The following is a 23,313-nucleotide window of genomic DNA, read 5'->3' on the forward strand; positions in this document are numbered from 1 at the left end:
CACTACCCAAAAACATGCCCCTACACTTCAAGATCCAAAAACCTAAAGAATGTTCAAGAAGCATGGAGCGTCTTGAGAAAGTGTTTTTATGAACTTAAAAATTAAACTCAATGAATTAATCATTATGAATTATATAAGTCTGATAATATACATAAATATGATAAAAAAGTTTTCTGCTCTTAATTACAATAAAAGTAAAAGATAATTTTGAACCACTGCATATGCTTTTTCAAACAGAGAAAAGACAGAAGTTAACATACATATTACAACTTGAAACCAGAATACGAGCATCATAGAATTAAAGGAACATTTCCAAACTATAAATACAAAACCCTGAATGTGAATCAAAGTAAATTTAGTTCATTAAGAGAATAGAAACACAATTAAACAATAATATGAGCCTGAAAATACTTCAATCAATTTACACTTTTGCTCGAAAAAAAAAAGAAAGCCAATTTTAATTTTTTGTGGCAAATTCCCATAATACACCAGCATTTCACAATCACTATTTGAAATACTGATACATTTTTCTCTAGAAAACTAATAAATCTTTCCTTCAGAGGAAAAATTTGAAATATAAAGCTGCTACACTTACAAGCTAACTTACTAAAATATTCTACATCACAAAACCTTTATTTACACCATCTATAATTTTCTGAATAAAAGTTCTCTTTCTGAAGGATCTAATGGTATCTTACATTGATCCATGGTATAATGATATTATATCCAGTTCCTCTGCTTTTCTCTACCAAATCAAAATTGGTTCCACTGTCACGAGAATAGAAATCTCCACGATCATAATGGCGTACCGATACGTAAAGAATCCTATCAATATAGAATTACAATTAATACTCCATTCTGAAGTGATGATTGATGCATATTAAGAGAAAGTAAAAATCAAATTGATATCTGTCAACATTTGAAAACTCCCAATGAAGAGAATATGTTGTTGTGATGCAAAATCTACCCAAGCTGCTCAAAACATGACCAGTAGTTCAAACTGAATCTTTACTTAAATATTACAATCAGAAATGTCACCTGAATAACCTTAACATGATATTAACAAGAGAATATGTTGTTGTGATGCAAAATCTACCCAAGCTGCTCAAAACATGATCAGTAGTTCAAACTGAATCTTTACTTAAATATTACAATCAGAAATGTCACCTGAATAACCTTAACTAAGGACCACTTAATTGGGTAACTTAATCTTTTCCTTTAGGCTTATGAGTATTTATTACATTCAATTCATATTCTGTACAAAACATTAAATTTAAGGAGGAATTTATAAAATTTGCTAGGTTTTCACCTTTTTTTGCAGCCTGATCCATGATATTAGGTCAAATTTGGTAACTACCTCCTAATTCAGTGGAGCTGTCAAATCAATGACATCCAAAACATTTAAATATCTAATTGTAAATAGCCAGTTTGAATTCAGGTTTGGCTTGTAGAAATTTCAAGTCACCAATCAAAATGGTTGGTTCTACTGTTAGACTAAAACAATTAAATTAGAAAGATTGATAAAAATTATAACTTTGAATGACTCTCACTCTTATCTTCTTATTTTTTATATATTCAGAATTACTATCTTTTTATGAAAATCAATGCTAAATATTTTTGAAATCATATGTAAATACAGGTTCACTGCATGGAGTAAAAGACATTTCAACACCATACATATAATATACAATCTACCTATGTATGAAGCATAGTCTTGTTCTTTATATTTGTCATTGCTCAAAGTTAATGAGGGTGGAATTCCCCAAAACTGCTTTAACTCAGAGATGAGTGGTAAATCAAATGATAGATTGAGCTTCACATTATTTTGTGTTTTGTTCTTGTTAGCTCAAGAATTCACATGAAAAAATGAGTAGTATTAATGGTACATATTCTTGAAATCATATATAAATATAGGTTCACAGTGGTGAGCAAAAGACATCTCAAAACTGTTGTCAAATATACATAACTTTGACCTTTGGGATAATTGCAGTTTTAATTTACCACAAAACCTTTTACATGCACAATACCATAGATATATAAAGAATTAAAAGAAAATGATTGGTAGCTATAGTCATTAGAATACTTTAAAGGGTTGATATTATTTTCAGATTTATGTAACTAATGCATACACAACTACCTGTTTTATAAGTTTCTTTTAAAAGTGAATCATCCAAACTTTCTAATGTTAATGCCATAAATTTGAGTTATTCTAAAAGTGCTTTTGATTTTCTGGGGTAAAAAGTAGTTGTTCTTATCTAAGTAAGGAAAATGTTTCTGAGAAAAAAGTAATATTTTAGAAAATATCTTTGCTACATTTGAAAAGTTTAATTAGGTAATACAACCATTTTACACATATATGTAGAAAAATTAACAAGGTGCAGAGCAGGCCAGTCTTATTAAGATCAAAAATATATAAAAGTAAAAACACTGTGTAAACAAGTAATCACACAAGTGCACAATATCATGTTTATGTTGCATAACTTAATGTTCATGTAAACATGTTACAAAAGTACAAGTTAAGCTAATATACAGGGGTGTCAATAGACAGCCCAGGCCCCCTTTCATTCTATTTATTAATATTTGCTGATTTTTCATAAAATAAATTTAGTTGACAAATTTCTTCATGTATCCATGAAAAAGCAGTTGCCATTTTATGTAATATGCATTTCTAGTGAGCTTTGGAATATTCCACTGCCAGGCCCCACAACAGACCCTGGGCCCCGGGTCAGCTGCCTCCCCCCCCCTCTCATCAGCTCTGCTAATATAAACATGTTCTTAAATAATGTTACATTCATGTAAACACATAGTATCACATAAATAGAACATGTAATTTCTAACTATAACATCATGTTTAAATGAATGTGTAGACATAAAAGTATAATACTATGTTAAGCATTGGCACAAGCCTAATAAGTGACAGAACAAGTTAAGAACTTTTTAAATAATTCTATTCTCTAGTAATTTATGCTTAACATATACAAGTAACAGTCAGTGATCTCAAAATGATGCATCAAACTGCAAGGGAATATCTCAATAGATTTCCCATAATGTCCCAAGTAAACAATCATTTCATTGCTATGCAGTTGTATGTCTTTTTAATAATGTAAATAAAAAGTTATATAAGCATTATAACTATGTTCATGTAAACATGTAGACACAAGTATATAACCTATTTTCATGAAAGTATAAGCAAAGAAAGGTACAATTTCTGATGAAAATGAGAGCACTACTACAGAAAATAAACATAAATATGTTTCTAAGTGATGGAAATTAATTATAACAGAAACTTGTAATTAATGTTGATAATTTACTATTAAACCATTCTACTTGGTTTAATGTAAAATTGTCAGGTATTGTAAAGTTAAAAACAGAATAACAGGAAGTAAACTAGATAAGGCCAGTAACAAATGATGACAAGAAGTAAAGTATAAATTTAAGACATTAACTAAATGATGTTAGGATAATAATAAGTAATTGAAAATGAAATCTTAACCTTAATATACTGACTTTTATGCAGTAAAAAATACACACCTAGGATCATCTTCAAATGCACATTGTATGCCATCTCCACTATGTATATCCCAGTCAATTATCATGATTCTGAAATTAAAAGCTACAAGTCTCTTCAACATGTTTACAAGAGAAATTTAATAACTGTATATAACTATTTATTTACACACACACACATATATATATATTTAATATTTATATAACTGATATCAAACATTCTAATTAAACACTTAGTTCTTTATGGTATACATACAACAATGCACTTATATTCTTATGTTCTATCTCAGGATTTTGTAGTTATTCTTCCAGTAAAATATCTAGGAGAATGTATATATATTACGTAAGATATTTTACTAAGAGAATAAATACAAGATCCTGAGATAGAACATAGAAACTTAAGCACATTGCTGTATGTATATCATAAAGAACTAAATGTTTAGTTATAATGTTTGATATTAGTATAAAAACATTAAATTTAACTCCACATAAGCTTTAGAACATAACTTGAAGATTAATGATTTAGAAGAAAGTAATATAATTTAAACTGATGTTGACAGACATAAGACAATTATATTTTGAATAAAATTCCTATTCAAAAGTCATTGAAAATTGTTTTTGTATTGTGTTAAAAAGTATATTGTTTATTTTATGGACTATTTATTGTGTCCCAAGTTCATAATTTATTAACTTCCTAAATCTTTTTTATGTGGACAATTACACTTAGACTTACAGATGTTTTAATGCCATAGTTACATCTCCTAAACTATCTACAGTTAGATTTAATGTAAAATATTAAACATTATATATATATATATATATCTTTCTCATGTTTTTAATTTAACTTTAGTTGTCCTTATTAGTGTTGAAGCACCTTTTCTAGATTCAATGTATCTCAAAACAACAGTGCTTAACCCACAAAATCTGGTACTAAATTTTAAATAAATTAAACTTTCATTCATTTGGGCCAATGCTTTTACTTACCTGGGTTTCCAGTATATTAGTTTATTGATTTAGTATTTAAGGAATATATCTAAGAAAAGTTTGCACTGGTAGAGAGGAATGTCTCCCTCTTTGATTGCAAACAGGCTTAACATTCACTTACTGTACTGCAGAAACATTATGAGCATCATGTAATATTTCAAACTGTATGCTGCTATGGAAGTTACTTTCATATTTTGTTAAGCAGGTATTCCAAACATTTTCAGTCAAAAAAGAAACTCAACCTTTCTTAAGTTATAATTTTTCTATACAAAAAATGTATTTCTGATACATCCACGTGGGAGGAGGAATGAGGATCATACTGGTGGCAAGTTAACTCCAATCTAAAACCTGGCCATCAGGTACCAATATCCATGTGGGGGGTAGGAAAGAGGATCATACAAACAGCAAGTCGACTACAATCCAAAATCAAGGCCATCGGGAAGCAACATCCATGTTGGGGCAGGAAAGAGGATCATATCTGTAGCAAGTCAACAACAATCCGGGGGTAGGAAAGAAGATTGTAACAAGAGTATAATTGAGGGAAGAACATAGACATCTGTAATACATGTGTGAGGATTTATGTTGATTGGTTCAACTCTAAATCCAAAACCCAGCCACTAGGAACTGACATCCACATGGGGGTAGGATGAGGGATCCCAATCAAAAAGGTGAACTGTAATTTTGACAGCTCACTCCCATTTATATTTGTTTCATCATCTACACCAGCAGAACAGCACCATCCTACTCTCAACTGAATGGTTGTATAATCATTTCTATATTTTGTTTGTATTTTGTATTTCATTAATACATTCAGGAGGATGACTCCATGGTTCACCACCCCAAAGGCTTGGAACTGTAAAATGGTAAGGACTCTCAAACTCCACTAGAAGAAAAAGGGGGAAAAGGCAGTGGAGAGTCTGGAGGAACGACAACACTTGAGACATTGCAATGGGTGAGTGCGAAACACTATTTTTAAAAGTAGACCATATCAATTTATTCAATACAAGGCATAGCATGGATGGACAGCTATCCCCTTCTGCTTTACCAATGTAGTCCATGGGTGGGTACAGTCTGGGACAAGCAAACTTATGAAGCAATGCTATCGTGAGGATAAACCTACAAATGATCTTGTGGAACACCCCATCTCTGCAGTGTGCATGGCATGGCAATGGAATTATGATATGCAAGTTCACATAGCTTGACAGTATGGATTTGAACAGTTAAAGAATACCTGGGCAGGCACCACTCGCCACAAAGTGGGATCCAAACAATGAGCATTAATAAAAGAGAAAAGGGCTCCTGTAAAGGAAAAATAAGAAAAAACTTACCCAGTCAAAGCCTCACTGATATTCTAGAATGGCTACAGGCAGAAGACAATAACCTGAAGAAGAAGAAAACCATGATCCAATGCAAATAGTGAGAGATGAACATATCATGGGTAGTCTACATGCCTGATTGAAGAAGTACCTCCAAAGGACGATGAAGATGAAATGCCAATGAAAAGGTAAGGTGTAGAATTGTGTGAGAAGACACTCAGAACAAAGTATAGGAGGAAGACCATAAAGAGGAGGAAGCTAACTGAATGAAAAGCCAAACCTAGCTGGCAAAGGAGGAAGGAGAAAGAACACAAACAGAGGGCAATTGCCAAGGAAGTAAGAGGGAGGCATGGACACCACAGAAGAAAGCCATGCAGGAAATATAACAGAGAAGAGCACACACACAAGACATAGAAGTCGATCTGGATCAGGATGAGGAAAAAGGTGTGAAATGGAAGGAAGGGAAAGTGGCTAAATAAAGGAAATGTTAGGGAGGAAAAATGATCCAGAAAAAGGAGAAGATATATAGAAGGATAAAGAGTATGTGGAACATCGATGGCAAATACACAGACCACTGACATCCACAGGCAAATATGAGGAGGAAGGAAACATATGAGAAGGTTAAACAAGGAGCACTCGGAGAGAGGTTTGAACATAGGCAAAGTGAGGCAGTCCAAGACCACATTAATATCTCCCATCTGGAAGGGCAGCCCACTGTGGCAGATGACAAATCCAGAAGGAACACATTCACAGATAAAGTGTAGGAGAGGTAAATGCCAGCACAACAGGGAAAAATGAGAGGTGTGTAACAGGACCACCCTAAATTCTGAGACCAAGGAAACAGAAGACCCCAAATCCAAACATCAAGAGAGAGGAAATCTGCATGACTAAGAACAGAGGTTCATCAGGGGAAACCCTGGACCCAGAAACCAGTGACGGACAAATTTCCATTTCCATTGAGAAACTTTCATGTAGGAAGGACGAATGAACCAACCAGAAAAGAGGCTAACCATTGGGAAAAGCTGGACCACCTTGCCAATGACCAGAGGGAAACCAGACGTGTGTCTGGATGAAACATCGGTGACTGAGCATGGCAAAGAAGGGATGGATACTGAGGAAAAGGTAAAGGAGGAGGAAGTTGGAACTGGAGAAGCCACGGAAACCACAGCTGAGGCAGTCAGAAAAAAGCTCTCAGAAGGACTGAACATGGTGAAGAACAAAATCACCTGGAGTAGAAGGAGAACAGGAGGATAGACCAATGTGTAGGTCCAATCTTGGCTGAAAACATCGATAGCCAGAGAAAGAAGATGAAGAACCAGAGACCAAATCCAAGGCAAGTTGTGGTTAAGGGATCTAGCAAAAGCTTCAATGTAAGAAGTACCCCACCAAAATTAAAACCATTGGAAAATAAAAGGATCAAGAGACAACTCCACCAGATAAATGTTGTCTGGACAGGAATCCAATCCACAACAAGAGTGAAAGCACCAAGAACATGACACACATTGATAGGAATATTGAGCATGTGGGCCCAAAAGGAAAATCCAATGTATGAATTCAGAAGGATAGAGAATGGGTCCGCCATGGTACTTGAGATAAACAACCACTGAAGAAAAGTCAGAATGGATCATTTCCAGACAATTTCAGGACAGATGAAGAAAATGAACAAGCTCCAAGATGTTGATAGGATGAGACCTCTCGACTGTAGACCAAAAATCTTGAATCTTCCAGTTGATCAACCCACACTCCCATCTACAAAGGAATGCATCCATGAATTGTGGAAAACCAGATGAGGAGGAGGAAGTGGGTGAATATATCTAACCATCAATGCTGATTCAAAACAAGGGTAGGAGGAAGGGTAATAAGAGCTGACAAAGGATCCCTGCGAACTTCCAGCAGGGAGCTAAAAGAGCCAGCAGATGAGCCTGACCTAAGAGAATAAGGGCTACCATGGAAGATCACATCCCCAAAAGTGATAGAGCTTTGCAACATGTAATTGAACTGAAACCTCACTAAATGAAGTTGAGGAGGAGAAGGGTGGGCCCTACTGAAATCTGTGTAGTAAAAAAAAAACACCCAAATGGACAAGATGTTAGACAGGTCATAGTAAGGACTTCTCCAACTTAATTAACAGCCCATTATAGCCACCTCCAGGAGCAGCTAATAAGGGAACAGGCAGATTCCTGTTTAGAATGAGGGAACAGTGGCCAGTTGACCAAAGAAAGAAGAAAGCGCAACCCAAGAGCATATAAGTGATGAACAAATGCTCTGAATGCCTGACAAAACATAGAGAGCTGAAGCAAGTCCAAAGGGCAGTGTACAAAACAGAGAAACCACCCCATGGAGAATAATCCAAAGAGAGGGTCACGAGTGATGAAATATCAGGATACGCAAATAATCATTTGTAATATTCCTCTTAGTCATCAATAAACCTGGAGAACAAGCCTACCTAAGGGTGCAAAACGACTCCAACCTTTAACGGGGCAGATTGAAAATTAGAATGAGGTGGGACAAACCTAATACAAGCCACCAGTCTCCAGTTTGGTGTGAGAACATCAAACAGCCTGGAATAAAAGCCTAGAGAAAGATGATGAACAGGTGCAATGGCCTGAAGAGACAGAAAATCTTGTACCTCTACCGACAGATGCTGGCTGGTGGCAGGATCCCATGTCATGTGGAAGGAAAAGGCCAGGGACAAAGGATGTGGGGAAAGAAATAGTAGAGCAAGTCCCTGATAAAACCTGAAGAACCCCATGGATCTGTAGTGAAAGATTACCAGAGGGTAGCAAAATCATACATTCAAGTTCCCACAGGACTGGAACCAGCTGGTTAGTCTCCGGTACTGTTGGTGGCATGCCCATCTACACTAAATACAACAACAACATGAGAAACCCCTGGAAGGAGGAACAGGGATGGGTAGATAAGGACCATGACAGGAAAAAGGAATGGGGAGTTGTCGTGGCTCCAACTGTGACAAACATGCAACCAAAAATGAAAGAGTAGAGTGTTGATGCACAGATTGCTCACATGATTCCAAAGTCTCTGATACATGATCAAAAACATTCTGCCAGAGAAAAAAAAGCCATAGGTAAAACCCTAAAATCAAGAGGCAACAAACGAACTTGGGAGAAGAAGATCCCAACAACAGTGAAACTATGTGTGTAAATAGCTGAAGATGACAAACAAGCCAACTTGGAGGTAATAAGGAATAACAGAAAAATGGGAAATGGAATAAAACGTCACAAACCTGAGAAATCGTCGATAAATGCCATATTAGGCCTAGCTGATTCTGAGGGGTAGGGAAAGACACTGCAAAATCTGGTGGTGTAAAAAAGCTATCAAATCAGTCAATTCCAATGGAGGATAGAGAAAAAAACCTGTGGCATGCATAAAAATTTATTTTGAATATAGATGGCAGCACTGAACGATTGTAGCTATTTATCTGAAAGGAGGTAATGTACCTTATTGGAAGCTCAACTTTTGAAATAGCATGAAATATAAAGACTGAAACTTGTCACTACAGATTACATACAAACCTTAGTTGGGAATTAACATATCATGATGTAGAAAACACACATTCATGATATTTGTGAATCCCTAAAAACAACATAAACTACACATAACATAGACCTAATAACCTAAGTACTTATAGAAGGCTTTTTTTTTTCATCAGGGGTGAATTGAATAATAAACAAATAGGTGATTATGTGTTCTTTTGTAACATAATGGGGAAAACTGCTATATAACTGGTTTCACATATCAATAACATCAAGTGTATGTTAGAGTTTGATTTTACACAATGAAACATGTGACAATGGATTTCCAAAGGAGAGGTTACTTGTGAGAGCAGACTGGTAATTAAAATTAGCTTATAAACACACATACCACATAAAATCTACTACATAAAGCAAAGTGTGTCCAGGAAAAAAATACACGGTTGTATATCTATCATTTCATATCTGTTCCTTATATGTTTCCACATTTCTTGATCAATCAACACCAAACTTGACATAGCGATACAGGATGATAAGTGGAAGGTCTTGAGGGCGTGGGGGTGACCCCCCCCCCCATCTAATTTCATATCTAATTTCGGAAAAAACTACCAAATCAATACAACTTGACACAGTGATACAAAATCACATGAGGAAGGTCATTCGATAATGTTCAACGACTGAATTTTAAAGTAATAGTTATTGTACATAGAAGTTTAAATAAAATACTACAAATAACTACTCTTTTTATCTTTCTAGTTGTTTTGAAATCAAATCTAGTTTGAATACCTAAAACAGCCATATTATTGATGCAATTTTTAAAGCTTATTGGAGTTATTGGGTCTTTATTGTATTGATGGATGGTTTTAATATTGTTATGTATCTGCTTGTTTGATAATTTCTGGTAAAAATTCTTTCCGAGTGACTTCAGCAATACAAGTCCCTTCTTGATTAAAACTAGTTTATTCTTTCTCATTACCAACTTTGTAATACATTTAATTTCCACAGTCACTTTAAACTTAACAACCTTTATAACACACGTTATAAATCACAGTGATTCACACACTTTACTTACTGTGCCGACTGTTTGCTTGACTCAATTATCTCTATCTTCAATCTATCTGCATATCTATCTATCGCTGGCTTATATACTAAAAAAGAGGGTATCTAGCAAACAATGGGACACTTGTGAGGTTCCCCGAAAAGTCATGATCTTTCTAGAAACTCCAGTGTGCATACTCCCAGCATCGTGTGACTTCCGCTGTCATAACAATATGCTAAAAGTACAATGGATTTGTCCCATTTTTTTGCATTGTAAGAAATCGATTGTTTTTTTCTTCTTTTGATTTTTAATACTGTTTGCTCTAAAGAATATCAATAGCTTTCACACACTTAAAGATCTACCAGAATGATTTTTTACAAAACTGGTAACAACATTTTGAAAGAGTTTAGTTTACTTTTGCAGAAACAAAGATGCTTTGGGGATTTCTGTGCTATTAGAATGCAATAAAAATTTACTGGGAAAAATGTTAAGTAGTCTTTAAGCTGAGACAAGCAAAAAAGATTTGTCAGAATACATGAGAAGTCTCAGAGATGCATATGGTTAACATTTAAAAGAGGGATCTCAAACAAGACTTTAGTACTTGTCTGTTTTAGGGAAGTTTTACACTGCAAGTTTTTAACTTTTTTATATCTCAATTTAATTACAATTCCTTTAAAACAGATGTATGTAAAGTATATATATATTCTCTCCAAAAATCAAGCTCTTCCCTTTGCACTAATTTCTGTTTTTCATCTACTTTCTTCGTATCAAAACTCAGTTGGAATCACTGTTTATCCCATTTTTATCCTCTCACAGAAACTTATATTATAAAAAGGCTTTCTATCACAAACATTTTAACAAATAAAGAGAAAAATACTTCTCTCATTTTAGTGAAAGATAATTAAATAACATATGTTTTATATCAATTTTATATGGGATATTGTGGGTCATTTTGATAAATCCATTTCACTTTGTAATCAACAATTTATTAAGGCCTGTACAAGAAAAACTGGTCTCAAAATGTATGAAACTTTACTATTTTAGAATAAAATTTCAGCTAATTATTCTGAAGTTACAGTTAATAAGTCTTCAGAACTCACTGCATCACCCTAAGTACTATAATACCTATTAATCTCAGAGTAATGAAAACATATGCTCTCACAGTTTTCGGTTCCCTGATCTTTTATAACTTTTATTTCTATAACAATACTGCACTATCAGTTAATGACAGCATTTTAGAAGCATCAAAATTTTGATGTCCAAACAACATGCATTTATTAGAAATCAAATTTAAACTTGAAATTACATTAAAAATTAAATAATTTCAATTCAGAGACAGAAAAATATAAGAAATTTGTAATAACTATGTAGATTACAGAAAGAACATGATATATAAGTCACATATCAACTGTTAACTGTAATGTACCACCATAAAGCTAAACATGCTTAAATCAAAAAGAGATGATCATATTCCACCTTTTTAAGCCAAACTTTGTCATGGCAAATTTTGCTGCAACAGTTACTGAGTTGATGAAACAAAAGCTACAGACTTCATCTGCTTCATCATGATGCACCAATGGTTGACTAATGGCTACACCATTACAGCACTGAAAAACAGAAACTTTATATTCAAACAACTAAAATATTTTGCTTGTTTGTTGTTAAGCACTAAGCTACACAATGGGCTATCTGACCTGGTTTTTAGTAATATAAGTCATCAGACTTACTGTTGACCCACTGCAGACAAACCATTTACATAAAAAGACCAATAACAAATCATATAAAATTTTGTACTACCAAGAGTTAAAATTTTTTTACCTAAAAACATACAATTTTAAAAAGATCCTGCATTCCCAGCTATATATTAAAATCAAATATACATTCTTCTAGCATTACTTACATAAATAAAGTTGCTTATAATTCACATTTAGTTGTTTTTTCAATTCATAATGTACACCAATACAGGCTTTTCCAAATTTTATAGTTTTCTTAAGGTGTAAATAGAGTAATTCATTACATAATTCAAGATAACTTCCAAATGAAACTAGTTGTAAATGAATGATAGAATTATATTTATAATTTCCATATTTCTATAAATAAAGTCTTATGGTTCATCACAAACAAATTAATATTTTCCTTACCTGATAATATATTTCAGATAGCTACTTACCTTTCTGCACCAATAAGAGCTCTAACTTTATGTGCATCTGCCATGAAATTTCCTGCACATGCAACAAGTCTTGAACAAACTCCCATGCCTACACATGTCAACATGTATTGCACTAGCCAATGATATCACAATCATAATGCTGTAGCTCTCTACTGATAGGACGGTGACACTAGCATGTGAACACAGACTCATTCTTGACAAGGCAAAGAAAATTCTCTGGAGGTGGGGAGGAAAGGTGAGAAGAGAGGTATGTATCTGATATACATTTTTAAGTAAGGAAGATGCTAACTTCAGACATGCTATTTGCCACTAAGAGCTAGAATCCCACATTAAAAATGGTGAAGGGGCCAGTGCAGATAAGTTACAAGGATAAGCTCCTTCCTAAAATAGTGAAAGAAAGAGAAAACCCATATAGTGTGACTTCCATACGACCAGGGGTCACCACATAAAGCAGCATCCAGTTGGAAGCCATATCTTTTTCAAAGAGAGAATACTCTTCCTCATACTCGTTATTTATTCATTCATATATTACATTTATATCACAGAGAGATTTATACTAAAGGATATCAGTTAAATCCAATGCCAATGGGAATGTGTAGTGTAGCTAAGGTCTTAGACCATTCCTTCTTGGTGAAATACTTACGTGAGACAGATATTGGAATGACAGGTGGAGGAAGGAGGAGCTTTCACCTGTAAGGCAAATCCAAGTCCTATCTGGCTGGAGATATCCACCAGGAATTGCTTTGGAAATATTTTAGTGGGGTATTCTGTACTACACTTTCAGAGAAACCCTTGTCCTACATCTGATATGCGGGTTGGGCCCAACCAGTCTCTTTACAAGTGGAAAGCACTACTTGCATATGAAACTCTTCATATCAACATTCTCAGGACTGGAAGAGTAATGGGTTCTCCTGTGCTTCACCAGAACAGTAGGGGAAGATATGCATTGGGTAGAATACTGGAGTGTGCATGTAGCACTGTCATCTGGAATTGGGTTCCCACAGAGAGACAATGCAATGGGTTACTATGACTGAAGACAGCATGCTCAAGTCAGGGATAAGGGCAGAAATACATCACATGCAGTCTGTTGTTTTGTAAAGGGTGTGGAAATGTCAATTACAGATATACTGCCAAAACAGTCTTGCAGAAAACCTCATCTCAACAGAGGCTACTGAGCAAAAGCAGATGGGTTTAATGATTTCCATTCTTCCATGCTCGATGTGGATTTTGAGTAAGTTTTCCCTGTGAGGCAACACCAACCACTTGGTGGGTTCCAAAGGCACCAAGTATAAGGAATGTTAGATGTAGTTCCTCATGTAACATTTAATCTTGTCTCCTCCTGTTTGGTTTGTGTTTTTTTTTTGTTGAGGAACTCGCAAAGTGTTGAAATTTGTACAAAATCATGGTATACACGAAGATGTCATGAAACATATGAATGATATGAAAATGACTGAAAAACACAACAGGCAAACTCACTAAAGAATGGCAACTGAAAAGAGGTAAAAACCAGTGGCACATGAAAATAACTAATGATGTAAGGAATGGGAGATGAATGTCCACATACCAGCCTGTAAGATCTCCTACAAAGGCCACTAACAAAAAGAGGAAATAGAGGTTGTGATATGGTGAAACTGGCAGGAGAAGATACAAATAAGCATATGGTCAGACTTACACAAAGGAGAATATGCAAAACAGATGAATTGGCAACCCAAACCAGTCAAAGGGGAAAGGGACAAGTACCAAAAGGAAGAGGAGGTCTTTCAAGATGAAAAATTGAGGACAGCTGTTTCCATGAGAGCAAGATAGCCAGCAGAGGCCACAGAAGACAATAGAGATGAGAACATTCATACAATAATGAAATAGAGGGAAGAGATATGGGACAAAACATCTGAACACCCACCCAGGCAACCCAAGTCTTCAGAAGAAAGGAGTGGACAGGGTGTTGTGCCTTTGTTTTCACATGTGAGATTTGTCTCATCCCTTGTGTGACTTATGGGATTTTCTTGTGGAATAGCCCATTTTTTCTCTCAATCTTGTCTACTCTTGCTTGCTAGCAACATACATGGGCTGTCTACTACCTGGCTTTTTATCTAGGGCATGTATGTTTTGCCCATTTCATGTTCCTGTGGGGTATTGTCCACAACCTTCTGCCTCCTGTTAGGCAATAATCCCTTCCTTTCACCTCCATCCATCAGTCCAATCCCTCTCTCCTACTTGAACCATTACCCTCCCACCCCAAGCTGTGGGCCTCCTGTTGTATCATTTGTCTCTAAAATATAGTTTCTCATTCTCCATGCTTGTGGTCACAGTCATTCAGACATTCATGTCTTAAACGCATCCCTTACTGTTTATCCAAGGAATCAGTTGTTGTTTCCAGTGCATAAAAAATGGATGACCAAGGTCAACTGAAAGAGGCCTCCAAAATGGGAGTTGCAAAAGCATTGATATCAAAGGTTCCAAAATGGGAACAAATTCAATGGAAGACAGTGGAAGTAAGAACCATTCCATGGGATGCATTCCATCAAGGCAAGAGAGGCAATCTACCACCAGATACAAATCCAAGGGTAAGGTGAATACAATGATTATAGGCCAAAGGAAGGAAGTCCAGAGTGAGAAAGAACAAGCCCTAGCAGTACATGCCTCCCTGATAGTTTTATTGAAGTAATCATTGTAGAGTTGACCAAATGGATCATCATGACAGGATAACTGCAACCAAAGAAGAGGGCAAACCTAACAAGCCACAGTCATATCCAGAAACTTGATATGCAGAGAACATTCCTTTGGAGATTAGACCCCAGGAAGAGTAGTGGCATTGAGATTTGCCCTGACCAGAAAGAGACACTGGTGGAAAGATGGAAGTCAGGCAGAGAGGAGTGGTATACCCCAGGATGAGTTGGAACAATCACATCACCACAACAGAAGGATGTAGAGAGGAAAGTAGAAACACAATAGTGGATAACAGAATAAAGAACATGTTTCAATAATCCCCCAGAGCCCACTGAAGGAAGCACACATGTGTATGACAGAGAGAATGTGAGAGAGAAGTGCATTGGATACCTAAATATCTATGGCATAAAATAGGGTTGAAGTTGCTCCCCACACACACAAGTTAAGAAAAGTCTCTAGGTGAAAAAGAAACTGAGTGGGACCAAAAATTGACTTGGAAAGCCAGACCAAACAGCCGATGTGAGAAGCCTTCCAAAAAAGTGGAAGTAGTAATCACTAATTCCTGTTGAAATGGGGCTAGGAAAAGCCAGATAACCATATAATAATGGAAATGAAAGCCCAGAAGATGTATGCACTAAGCAAAGGAATGCATGGTCCAGCTGAAGACATAAGAGGCCATAGTTAGGCTGAAGGGAAGGACATGGAACTGAAAGACATGACTACTGAAGACAAACCAGAGCAATGATGAGACACAGAACAAATGGAAATGTGAAAGAAGGCATCTGAAATGCTTAACCTGGTTAAATAAAGCCTGAGAAAGAAGACCTAATGCAGACTGAGAAGTCATCTATCTGGAATCAAGGAACAATGAGAATGTGATTCAGAGATGACAAATTGATGCCAAGTCACAAAACCCCCTAACTTCATGTGAACAAAAGTCCTAGATATAAGAGAAAGTATGAGGACACTTGATTGAGGAGATCCAAAAAACAAACCAGGTCAAAACAGAGACAGAAGAGGAAGAAATGGAAATCATAGAGGCAAACAAAGACAAATAGGTATCTCCACCGAAAATACTGTGGTCATAATGAAAAGCCTCAGCAAGGAGGTAAAGGGCAAAGACAGAGTAAAGGAATAGGGGCAAAGATAAATAAAAACTCACATATAGCTGGAAAGAAAGACAAAAAAGGAGAAAGAGGAGCATCCCAAGTAGGAAGAAAATATACAGTAAATAGGGAATCAAGAAATATAAAAGGGCCACAACCTGAGGCCATAGCAAATGAGTCACAAAGATGAGTGGGACAAAAAAGATGTGGAGCAATGTGGGGTTGGAACAGAAGGAGGTAAACGAAGTAAAACAACCAAAGAGTCATTATAAAATATAGATAAAAAAGATATAATATCACATACCTGATTCATGACAAGGAGAGTGTATCTCTTTCTCACCAGGGAGAGAAGAGCTAGAAACAAAGTTATGAGGTGGAAAAGCTGACCAAAAACCTCCATAGATGAGGTAGACTCCACAGAAAGACCTGAACTAGAGAAGAAATAGGCAGAATGGAACCAACCACCTGATACATAAAAGTGGGAACATCATCATTTAACTTGTTGGTACACCATGGTTCATCACAGCTCAATAAGATTGTAGAAGCTAAGTTATCCATAACATCAAAAGCACCTCATCATGGAGTAAAATTCCAGACCTGTCACATGCAGGCATCTGATCTGCTATGTGAGCTAAAGGGATAATAAACTGAATGTCAGGTTCATGAACAAATAAAGTGCCTCCAGTTAGCACTGATTCAGTTGGAAGAAAATGCCTGAAAAGGAATGTTTGAGCCTTGAGATTTTTTAAAATACACACACACACATATATATATATATATATATATATTACTTAGCATATATGTTGTTGAAAGTAGCCTGAAGTAGAAATGTGGTGGCTAAAGAAATTGAAGCTGCAATCAGGTAAATGGAACAAAAGTGTAACAATGACAAAAGTAATACGTATAGCATTAAAGAAAGAAAGGCAGTCAATTAAGTTGACCATAAACTGGAAAAGAGCAGGAGAAAACATCTGAACACAGGCAGTGCCAAGGAATGAATGAGCCTACGATTATGTGTTAATACTCATGGGGATTACCATGCATAGAGGTCATGTTACCCACTTATTGATGAAGTGCTACAGCATGATGATGATGATGTCATAGGCTGTTACAATGCACATAAACGTGTGTAGGAATGTTCAATGCTTGTCACATGTGTAGAAAATTCCACAGCAGTTGCACATGGGTAATAGCTTTTAGTGGTGCAGAGAGATAAGTAGCATTTCTGAAGGATATCATCCCATAAAATTTCAGATACCTTAATGTTCTAGGTGTGTTACAAACAGTATGTAGCATTTCAATTAGTGGGTTCCTATACTTCTTAGGTTACTAAATTAAAGATTAAAGTAAAGGTATACCACTTTAAGAGTATAATTCATCAAATTACAAGTTTATTTTATTGCATTTAACTTATAACCACAATCTAAAACTATGCAACACACACACAGTAACTTTCAAGATAGGGATTGTGAACTCTAGACTGAGCAGATAAAGAAACCACACAGGAGAGAAAGAGAAAACCTGCTGTATACAGGCTCTATTCTCCATCATATTACATAAATACTCATTAGAAAAGTAACCAGGCCAATCTGCTAGCAAACTCAAAGCTATTTTGAGTTATAATTCTTTCACTCTCTCCCTTACACTAATAAATTAGTCAAGGCAAACAAAGCATGACTCAACAATGATTATTCAAATAAAACCCCATCTTCATAATAACATTTTCATTTCACATGCTTTATGTTATGAAATAAAAACATTTACAAAAAAACATACAGTATACATATTGCAAATAATAACAAAAACAGGAAATATGAAATACCAGTCTCTCATATCAAATATTACTAAACAAGAAAGATTAATTCACAAAATTATGAAAAGGACAACATTTAAACATAACAGTAAAATTACTTAATTAATTACATGTACCTTTAGCCAAAATTCTACAGCCTATAGATTGTATCTACAATTTGATGTCATTAAAACTGTATTAAAATTATTCTTTTGTATGTATTTTGTAAACTTCAATCAAATATTCAACATACAAAAAGGTAACAAAAATGTTATCACAAATGAATGATAGACTGGGAGTGAGAGAGAGACCCAAAAGTTTGGGCATTTGTAACAACAGCTTATCTTTTTCTGGATCAATTATTTACTAGTTTGGACAGAATATCCACCTAATGTTTTAGAAACTATTTATTAGCATAACACATAACATTAGTTAAATGAAGTGTTGTTACATGTTTAACCAGTTATTAGAGGTATTTTTAACACTTTAAACTACTCAATGCAATTTTTTAGAGGGGCCGTCCATACTGATCAGCTATAGGTATAGAAAGTTATAAGTATTTTTGCATTATTTTGGGGGCCCGCAATATGAGGGACCCAATGGTGTGTTGCCTCAATTGCACCGACGTTAAATACACCACTGGCAGTTATTTTTAAAAAATCACCTACTGCACTGTAAAAATCTCCCCCAGTAGTGCAGCAGTAATCTTAAGGGTATACAAATTTGTAACATTTTGAGGTTTGATCCCTGTAGTAGTAGTCACAGAAAAGATAGCCTATTGTGCAGCTTTGTGTTTAACAATAAATAAACAAAACATAATTGACAAAAAAATTTTATAATAAATAAGAGAACCTTTATAAAAAAAAATTAATAGCCATTAAAATATTTTCTCAGTAAGTTTTTAATTTTATGACTTTTAAGCAATTTTTCTGGAATGCCAAAAGAAAAACTTTTAGAGCTAACATGAAATCTACTGAATACTTTGTTTATTATAAAGTCTAAATTTTAGAAAATTATAAGCTAATCAGATCTTAATGATTTGATTTTGATTAACTAAACAAAAGGTCAATACTTTCTGTACTTTTTTTTAAATTTGATTTTAGATTCTGAACAGAACACATTTTTGCAGTATATGGTTTAACATTCTAAAGAATACTAACTGTTTCTGCTTTGATGGTATTTGATTTCACAAACAAAACACACCACTACTTGCTTTACGTTTTCATATTTTTTTTGTTTAAGACTTTGCAAAGAACACTAATTCATTCTGTTGGTATTTTTTTTACAACCTGAACATGACAACACTTGCTTTACATTTTTGTGGTACTTGGTTTTAAATTCTAAACATGACAACACTTGCTTTACATTTTTGTGGTACTTGGTTTTAAATTCTAAACAAAACACTAATTACCTTTATATTTTGAGATGTTTACTTTTACACCCTGAACATAGAACAAGAATTTTGCAGTTTGTTAGGTTTTTACATTCTGAATAAAACTGCTTGTTTTATGCTTTTATGGTATTAAATGCTTTGGGTTTTGGGTTAACTCTCAGATTTAATTGTTATAAACCAAGTAGACAAACAGTACGTTTATTTTTTGTGGTATTTGATTTCAGTTTTGGATTTTTGATATGACTACATGGAAATTAACATGGTTCATTAATTTAAGACTTTTCATTTTATGTTTTGGATTGAAAACATTATTTGCTTTTATATATATTAAGTGAAACCATTAATTTATGTTCTGATTAGAGGAAAACAATTTATTTAATTCTACAGTGTGTTTGAATTTATGTTCTGAGCAGAACTAGCTAAACCATGTGCTACTCCTTTAAGGTATTTTATATTATGTTATAAACAATAGTAGTTTAACATGTTTTCCTCCTTTGAGCTAGTTTTATGCCTTTAAGATTTTATGCTTTTTACTGAATTGTTGGCTATATAATAACAATATAGACAAAACTTACTATTCTAGAGCAAACAGCTTCTGTCACTTGCAACAAGGAGCCAGTTTCCAGTAGTGCACATCTATATATTTCCTAAAAGAATATCACATGCCAGTGAGTCTATTTCTGTTTACACTCAGCTAAAATGACTTATAGAAAACCAATTGATTTGTATAATGTAACTTCAAAACTAATTTTACAACTACAGCTTCAAGGTTTTTAGAAATTTGTGAATAAAAACAAAAAAATCACCTGACACATATAGTTTGAAGCACAGTCAGTGTGAAATTTGAAAACATTTGTCGGTTTCACAGTGTCAGTCTTCTTGCTCTTATCAATGTTGCCTTTTCTGCAAAATATATATTTATAACACACATGAGTAACATTTAATGTAATAAATTCAAACACACTTTGAGAACTTTTTTGTTTAAAAAAAAATGTGATAAACAGAGAAACATTATCCATCTTACCTAATATATGAACAAATTTAAATGAACAAAAACAAGCCAAAATAAAAATTAAATTAAAAATGCTGTATACATTAAAATGATTCCCAGGGTACAGGCTATTAACATTAGCATTTCTATTAACATTGATGAAACTTACTTGTTAACTAAGGCTATTTCTTCCTCTGTTGCAAACCTACACTGAAGATTGAAATACAAGAGTTTTGTTATAAAAAAATAGAATTATAAAAAAAATAAATTGTGTAGGAAAGAAGAATATTTTTAAAAAATTTAACTTTTTCTGAACTAGCAAGATGTCATAGTATTGTGCACAAAATAATTGAGTCAACATCAGAATCAAGTGCTACAGTCTTGGTTTTAATTGAAATAATAAAAACATCATGTCTGCCAACTATAAAAGATGGAGATTTAGAGACAGTAGGAGAGGAAGTCAGCTGGATCAAGTCAAAATTCATTGCATTAAATATACACTTTTCACTTAAAATGAAACAAAGAAATGTCTTTTTTGTTGTTCATCAAGGCATAATAATGACTGTCAATGTTTGTAAAATGTATTAAAATAAACTATGGGCCAAATAAATAAATTACACATTTTCAAGAAACTATGTAACTAACATTTAATTAAATGTTGCTATTATATCAGTAAAAGTTGTGAACTATACAAGTTACAAGTAAATATACATCAAAAAGGTACTGTACAATATACCACATTTTTATTGGATCTATTACACTGATTACACAAAGTTAACCTGCTAAATTGAACTCTTACTAGTATACAGATTATTAAGTTAACAGTAGTTACAAAGGTTTGCACTATCAAATATATTTTAGTTAAATGAACTATCTATCCTCCAAATCTCTATGAAACACACAATTGTGTTTGTTTATGTAAAGCAGTCGAGGCTTCAAAATGTTATAAACTAAAAATACTTCAAAAGTTCAGAACTGAGAACTACAACAGTGAATACAAATATACTTCAAAACTAATTCCAATGAAAGTTATACCCATCTACAAAAATGTATGTTCATACATATACACACACACACACACAATGTATCCTTCCATTATATACACATACACACTTATGCTTGTAAATTAAAGCATATGAAGATTCATAAAGTGGAAAATATATACCTTGGTAAGACAGAAAAGCATAGTGTTACAAATAATAATCTTTAATGTAAAATAAACTACAAAAAACAGCTCTCTTTATTTCATAAACATGAGAAACTAACTTTCATTACTCATGATGGTTGTAAAGTATGGTGGCCAGACAGTTCACTACTGAACATTTTGTTCCCGGAAATTTCACTACCGGTCTTTTCATTACTAGGGTATTTCACTAACAAGTCATTTTGCTATCTGATAATTCTATGTCATAATCTCCCTTAGATATCTTATTTATAATCATAAAATAAAAATATTTCATCAGTATTAGTTCATTAGACAAACACTATTTCTTCAATATTAGTTTATTAGAGAAACACTCTTTCAAAATAAAAAGGCTCTTATCTTGTAAAACATTTTATTTAAAATGATGAAAGATCTGAACTTTTTAAAAATGATTCAGGCTTTTCTCAAATAGATGTCCAGCCATTACCTCAAATAGTTATGCCATAATGAATTATTTATACACAGCTGGAACAGGTAGCGAAATGACGTGTTAGCAAAATACCCAAGTAATGAGCTGACCAGTAGCAAAACGTCCAGGAATGAAATGTTCAGTAGCAAACTGTCCTAGAACCATAAAGTATTTAGTTTTTATACTTGTATGTGGTTCATATACTTTTTCTTTTGCAGTTTTTTTACTTTATACCCTAAGCATGTGGTCTTTTTAATTTGTTGTTTATTTATAGATTCTAACTATCCACACACACACCTTAACACTGAAACATAGATCTGTATAACCTCGTTTCAGTAGACCTTGGAGTAGTTAATAAAGTTGTTACTGGATTTTCTATATTTTTTCCCATGTTGTATAATTCTTTTTTTCCATCCAAGATTCTTTCTCATGTTTATACAGGGAAATCACCTTGTTTTGCATTTTCTGTGCAAAACTGGATATATTACTTGCTAGTTTACTTGTTGCTTTCCATAAATACTGAGTACTATTTACTTATTTTTATTTAAAACGAAAACTTTGACTTTTAAGGCATATTTTGTTTCCTCTACAGAAATCACTCAGAAAAAGCTGAAAGAATCAGCAGGATATCAGCCAAGTTAAAAGTTTTATTTGGATGTGTATGCAAATTTTTCTATTTGTACCATTATTAAAAAGCAAAAATAATGTCTTCCAAACAAAGCATTGCATTATATTTTGTGATATGTCAGTTTAAACTTGGTTAATGATTACTTTATAATGTAATTTATTCTCAGTGTTATAGATTTCATTGACTTATATTTCCTTTCAATAGAAACATTTTATTATTTCAGTTTTGTTTGTGTTTTTTCATAAGAGTTTTATTTTTCTTCCTTGTAGATTTAGGACATATTAAAATCAATTGCCATTGGAAAAAATATGTACACTTAGCAGAATGTCAGAATAACGACATTCGTGCCCAGAGGTTAATAGCTTTTAAACATAAAGTTCTATAAGCTGTGTGCCCTGCAGTGGAATAGCAGTATGTCTGCGAACTTGCAACGCTAGAATCCGGGTTTCAATAGCCATGGTGAGCAAAGCACAGATAGCCCATTGTGTAGCTTTGTGCTTAATTACAAACAAACAAACTATAAGCTGTGTAAAACTAATCACTTATGCTAGCTTAACATTTTTTTTTTTTTTACAAAATATATCACATTTTTCTGATTAATATTTTATGAATATAT

General features: G+C 33.9%; 1 protein-coding gene across 1 annotated transcript in view; it reads right to left on the bottom strand.

Annotated features, from left to right (window-relative positions):
* LOC106457086 (histone deacetylase 6-like) overlaps positions 1-23,313 on the bottom strand; it is a 93,026-nt gene that overhangs the window by 17,687 nt on the left and 52,026 nt on the right. Inside the window, exons 18-24 of the mRNA XM_022382905.1 lie at positions 22,367-22,410; positions 20,626-20,666; positions 20,272-20,368; positions 20,041-20,112; positions 11,814-11,944; positions 3,532-3,600; positions 699-825 (exon numbers count right to left, since the gene is read on the bottom strand). Of these exons, the coding sequence (XP_022238613.1) occupies positions 699-825; positions 3,532-3,600; positions 11,814-11,944; positions 20,041-20,112; positions 20,272-20,368; positions 20,626-20,666; positions 22,367-22,410 (581 nt within the window). The remainder of the gene's footprint in view (positions 1-698; positions 826-3,531; positions 3,601-11,813; positions 11,945-20,040; positions 20,113-20,271; positions 20,369-20,625; positions 20,667-22,366; positions 22,411-23,313) is intronic.

The sequence above is a fragment of the Limulus polyphemus genome, unplaced genomic scaffold, assembly GCF_000517525.1.
Source record: "Limulus polyphemus unplaced genomic scaffold, Limulus_polyphemus-2.1.2 Scaffold290, whole genome shotgun sequence".
Taxonomy (NCBI): Eukaryota; Metazoa; Arthropoda; class Merostomata; order Xiphosura; family Limulidae; genus Limulus; species Limulus polyphemus.